Source organism: Cyprinodon variegatus, unplaced genomic scaffold (assembly GCF_000732505.1).
Source record: "Cyprinodon variegatus isolate N-32 unplaced genomic scaffold, C_variegatus-1.0 Scaffold423, whole genome shotgun sequence".
In the NCBI taxonomy this organism is placed as follows: Eukaryota; Metazoa; Chordata; class Actinopteri; order Cyprinodontiformes; family Cyprinodontidae; genus Cyprinodon; species Cyprinodon variegatus.
Window position 1 is genome coordinate 501382 of NW_015150876.1, and position 4562 is coordinate 505943.

Here is a 4562-nt window from a genome sequence, read left to right on the forward strand (position 1 = left end):
ACAGTAACACCTTCCTGCACAAATATACCAGACATGAGCAACAAAGCCTGCAACCCCTGCCTCGTTCACTTCCTGGCATTCAGGCTATCTAAAAGTAAAAAAGGGGGCTTTTTCAAGGTCACTGCACATTTAGGGAAGCTTAAAATAGAGTCAGACATTGACAAACCAGGGCTCACAGTAACTGTCAGCAGATCCCAGGAGATAGAGAGGAGATGTATTAAGTTCAGCATGAGCCCTTATGTGTTTGTGTATGACTGTAATTACTACCATACATCAAGCCACAGGAGCAACCAGCCTGTGACATAGAGCATTTAACACTTGAATCACCAAGTGATGTGCAGAGCACTTACAGTCTATTTACTGGTTAAGCCCTAGCACTTTTACAGTATGAGAATACAGAGACCAACCAAAACACACGCCCTGATTACACAAAGGGAAAGCACATTATAGTAAATAAACTACACTTATTATTTTTCCCTCCAAATAAGGTATGTTGATGTGCTTTCACAGGGGCTGATGCTAGAAATATAGGATCAGCGTGAGATTCTTCTGCAAACTGCAATAAAATCAGTGTCATTTACATAACTCAAAGCAACAAAAGGCATATAATTGTTCACCATGTTTACATCTGATGACTCTTTATTGCCACCTTGTGGTAAAACTTTAAAAAGCACAATTTTACACAAAACAATAAAAAGTAATTGTGATTAAGCTAAATTAAAAGGCCAGAAGGGGATTACAGTAATAAAGACAATTAGGGATACAACAAAATTGATTTAGATACATGAAGGAAAACGATAAAGTAAACATGCAGTTACAAAATTTCATTGTTAGAAAATATATGTGCCAACCAAAAAACTGTTATTAAGAATAGAAGCAAAGTATACATTTTCTGTATGAATCAGCTGGGATAGATGTAACAATAGATTTTGAGTAAAAAAAAACAAGCACTGCAAATATTTACAATAATGAGACTACACAGGCTTATTGCTGTAATAAAGAATGCAAGTTTAACTTTGTGTAGTCTCATTTTAAATAGCTCATACCTCAGGCAGATTTAGATTTAAAATCGTTTAATTTTTTTCATTCACTGGCAAAGGCATATGTAAAAAATATAATACAACTATTTAAACAGATAATCAGTCTAAACTTGTTTTTATTTGTGTTTTGGTAAAATAAGGCTTGTAAAATCTATTGATCTCCTTCACGGAAATAATAGAAAATGCATTCTTGTAATTGCTAACCCTTTTGTTGCATGTTTCAACTTGTATTTTAAAAAATGTTTCTTCATATTCCGAGTCTTCTTTGCCGGCTAATCTTAACCTGCCTCCATAAAAAAATCTGTTGGGAATCAGTTTGGGAATCTGGATGGCTGCTTAAAAAACTACTTCCAGTGAAAGAAACAGTTCAAATTAAAAGATTATCTAAATCTGCCAGGAGAATGAGTGATGTTTGAACAATATGACATAATGAAAAAAATGTATTAAAACTGTACATATATAAATAACGATATGTTTATATCATATACATTACAGTTCATATTATTATTATTATTATTATTATTAATAAATATTATTATTATTACTATTATTATATATACTATGTTTTATAATATCTTATTATAATATCATGTTTATCCATTATATTTCGTTTGCAGGTTTTTCAGGGGATGTTGACTCCACGTCAATAAACTGCAAAAAAAAAAGGGAAGACAATGGTTTAATAAGATATTAACTACAAGTAATAAACAAAACTGCCTTTAATGTGAATCAAATTCCCCAACTCACTAGTGCATCAGAGCCCCTGTTGACTCGGTCCTGGTTAGAGCTAAGCTTGTTCACCAAAGCAACAGCTTCACCTTCCATCTCCAAACCTCCATCAGCAGCTCTAAAAGCAATCACAAAATGGAAGCGAGTAAGGAGAGACAGCATAGAAACAGCAACGTGTGGTATTTAGTAATTTTCTAAGCAGAGATAAAGAGCTCAGAAGTTGTAACTAATCTGTAGGCTACTGGCTGGGTGGAGAGAATCACTTAAGTTTCCCCCCTTGGACGTTTGAAGAGCAGCAGGGCCAAATGGGAGAAAAAAACATGTGAGGCAGATTGAAAACTGCTACTTTCTTAGTTTTCTCTTTGGTACCACATTTGAAGATGCAGCAACACGGCAAGTGGCAGCCTTACCGCTGATCTGGGAGCAGTGATTTTTCCTCAGCCTGAAGATGTGCAGCAGTCCCTCCATTCTCCAGCTGCTCCGTCCTGGAGAGTTAGTCAGCGATTAAAATTTATCAGACAGAAACAGGAATACAGCAAGGTGAGAACAATAGGACATTTTATTAGCTCATATCGAAATTCATGTTTATCTTGCTTTGTTTTTCAGTTTCATGCTTTGTTACATGCGGTCATTTTAAAACCTACTTTTTCATTTCTCTTCCATTAGTTCCATTATTTCCTCCTGGATCATCCCTCATGTTGCTGAAGCTGAAATAAACAACAATTATTTTTAGACAACACTGCAGGGTCATATTTAAATATTAGAATTTATAATAAACATATTATGGTAATTAATGTGCACCCGTTCACTGGTCTGTGATCAAATGGAGCGTTGGTTTTAGGAGCAGCCGTGTCTCCACTGCAAAACAGATATTAAAAATAAATTAGGTGAGTGTATAGCTATTTCAAAACTTGCCAAGGGAAGGTGGCAGTCAAACTTGTGAAAAAATACAAATGTTAATAAGTTCAATAATCACATCTAAGTGAGGTGAACATTGTCAGGAAATTGGGTCTGAGGAGCTTTGACACAAGTTGAGGATTCAATAGCTTTTAGCTGATTAAGCTCTAGATGTCCTAATGTTGATAAGTTCAAAAAGGCACACTTTGTCAGTCCTGTGGAAATAAAAATGTCTAACTGTTAAAGCAACATTCTAACCTGTTATCACTTTCAAGTGTGTATTGGTCACTTTCACCACTTCCATGTGGATCTCTTCCGTTCCTAAAATGTCCAGAATAAACTGGTTAGTTTTTAGCTTCATCAATGTCTTCAGAGAGCAGTTGTCAGCATTAATTTACCTGATGACACCGTTGTCCTGTCTCTCTAAATCACTTGTTTCAACCGTTTGGAATCCACTTCCCCTTTGGTTTCTTGAGGGTAAAATATGCACATTAAAAAGCTTAAACATGATAGCCCAAGACGGTGCAGGTTAATAAAAAAAAATATTTGAAACATCACCAACTTTAGAGTCAGAATCTCCCACTCTAAACTCATTCCGACTTATTCATTGTAGCGTATTTCTTATTTTAAATGGAATTAGGAAAACTTGTTAGGAATTAGACTCACCTACAGAAGCTGGGAGGAACCAATCTTTTGAAACAGGAAAACCTCACAGTATACATAAGATATTCTTTATTTTGTTGACTCCTTCAAAAAAAATAAAAAATAAAATACATTATTTAATCTGTAAATAGCTATTTTTTTCCCTTCAAACTAAGGTTTGACTGGTTTAATGATGGACGGGTTCTAATAAGAGTGCCTAAACTCCCAAGCCAACATTTATTTTTTCTTAATACACTTAATGCAGTGAGATCAGCACAACACTGCCGTTGCAGGTGGATATAGATGTATTATAGGCTGTCCTTTTTACATCAGATTGTCACTTTCTACATCTTGTGATTTATGGCCTCTAAGTTACTACAGGTGTTAAACATATAATGTAATGAAGCAGGGAAATACATTAGGAAGTGAAAAGCTTAATCTGTAAATAAATCCTTAAGAGTAGGGTTCTTAGTTGATTTGATTATTTTATTGATATGGAAAAAATTTAATATTCTGGACTTACCCTTTTTCTTTTTTCCAGCAGCGGTAAGATGTAACAAGGTATCCAGTAATAATAAGTACTACTACAGCAACACAACAGGTAATCACTGGGTGAGAGAAGATAAAGTAAATGTTCAGGAATAAAATGTTGAATTTCTCTTATAAACATGTGCTTTCACTAACCTTTAGGGCTCCAGTGATTTGAAGAAGGAGTCATACTCGTATTCGGTTGAATTAAGGTATCGTTCTCTGCAAGAAGTAAAGAAGTAGTATTTTCATAATAACACAGCTACACATAGCGTGATCATCTTTAATGGAATATTGTTGTATTTTTATTGGGTCTCACCACTAATGGTTGTGAACTTCTCACACTTTTCTTCAATGGAATTACTTCCCTATAAAAGAATAGAGTTCAATTTTAGAGACGTCAGGATAGTTACTCCTCATTTCTAAACACTTAAATGAAAAACGTACTTACAGTAGAGATTTCACATGTAATGGTGAGATCCTGGCAGTTTTCGGTGGTCACTGAATGGTTGTCCATTTTCTTTATATCTGGCCCATACTTGAAGGTTTGTTTGCTAAGATCAGCCAAAGCCAGTTGAGTCTGTTCAAAACAAACATGTTTACTTTCACTTTCTGTTTTTTCTGTTGTTGTTTTTTAAAAACACGGAAAAAACATTATGCTATCCTTTAAAAACTGATTCCCTACAACAAAACCTGAACTACTAAGAAGCTTAATTCATATCAACA

At 34.7% G+C, this 4562-nt stretch overlaps 1 protein-coding gene across 1 annotated transcript; it reads right to left on the reverse strand.

Annotated features, from left to right (window-relative positions):
• Positions 1–1640: 1640 nt before the first annotated feature.
• On the reverse strand, positions 1641–4198 carry LOC107093399. The gene is made up of 11 exons (XM_015388433.1): positions 4156–4198; positions 3993–4058; positions 3832–3916; positions 3333–3413; positions 3065–3136; positions 2925–2987; positions 2571–2627; positions 2414–2476; positions 2180–2254; positions 1788–1887; positions 1641–1691 (listed from the first exon to the last, which is right to left on the reverse strand). The coding sequence occupies exons 2-11, from the start codon at positions 4024–4026 to the stop codon at positions 1641–1643; spliced, it is 681 nt and encodes a 226-aa protein (XP_015243919.1). The 5' UTR covers positions 4027–4058; positions 4156–4198.
• Positions 4199–4562: the final 364 nt, after the last annotated feature.

Coding starts and splice junctions, on each gene's coding strand:
- LOC107093399 (XM_015388433.1), bottom strand. CDS start 4,026: ATGACTCCTTCTTCAAATCACTGGAGCCCTAAAG. Junction 2,628..2,924: donor ACACTTGAAAGTGATAACAG/GTTAGAATGTTG, acceptor TCTGTTTTGCAG/TGGAGACACGGCTGCTCCTA. Junction 2,255..2,413: donor AATGGAAGAGAAATGAAAAA/GTAGGTTTTAAA, acceptor CTAACTCTCCAG/GACGGAGCAGCTGGAGAATG.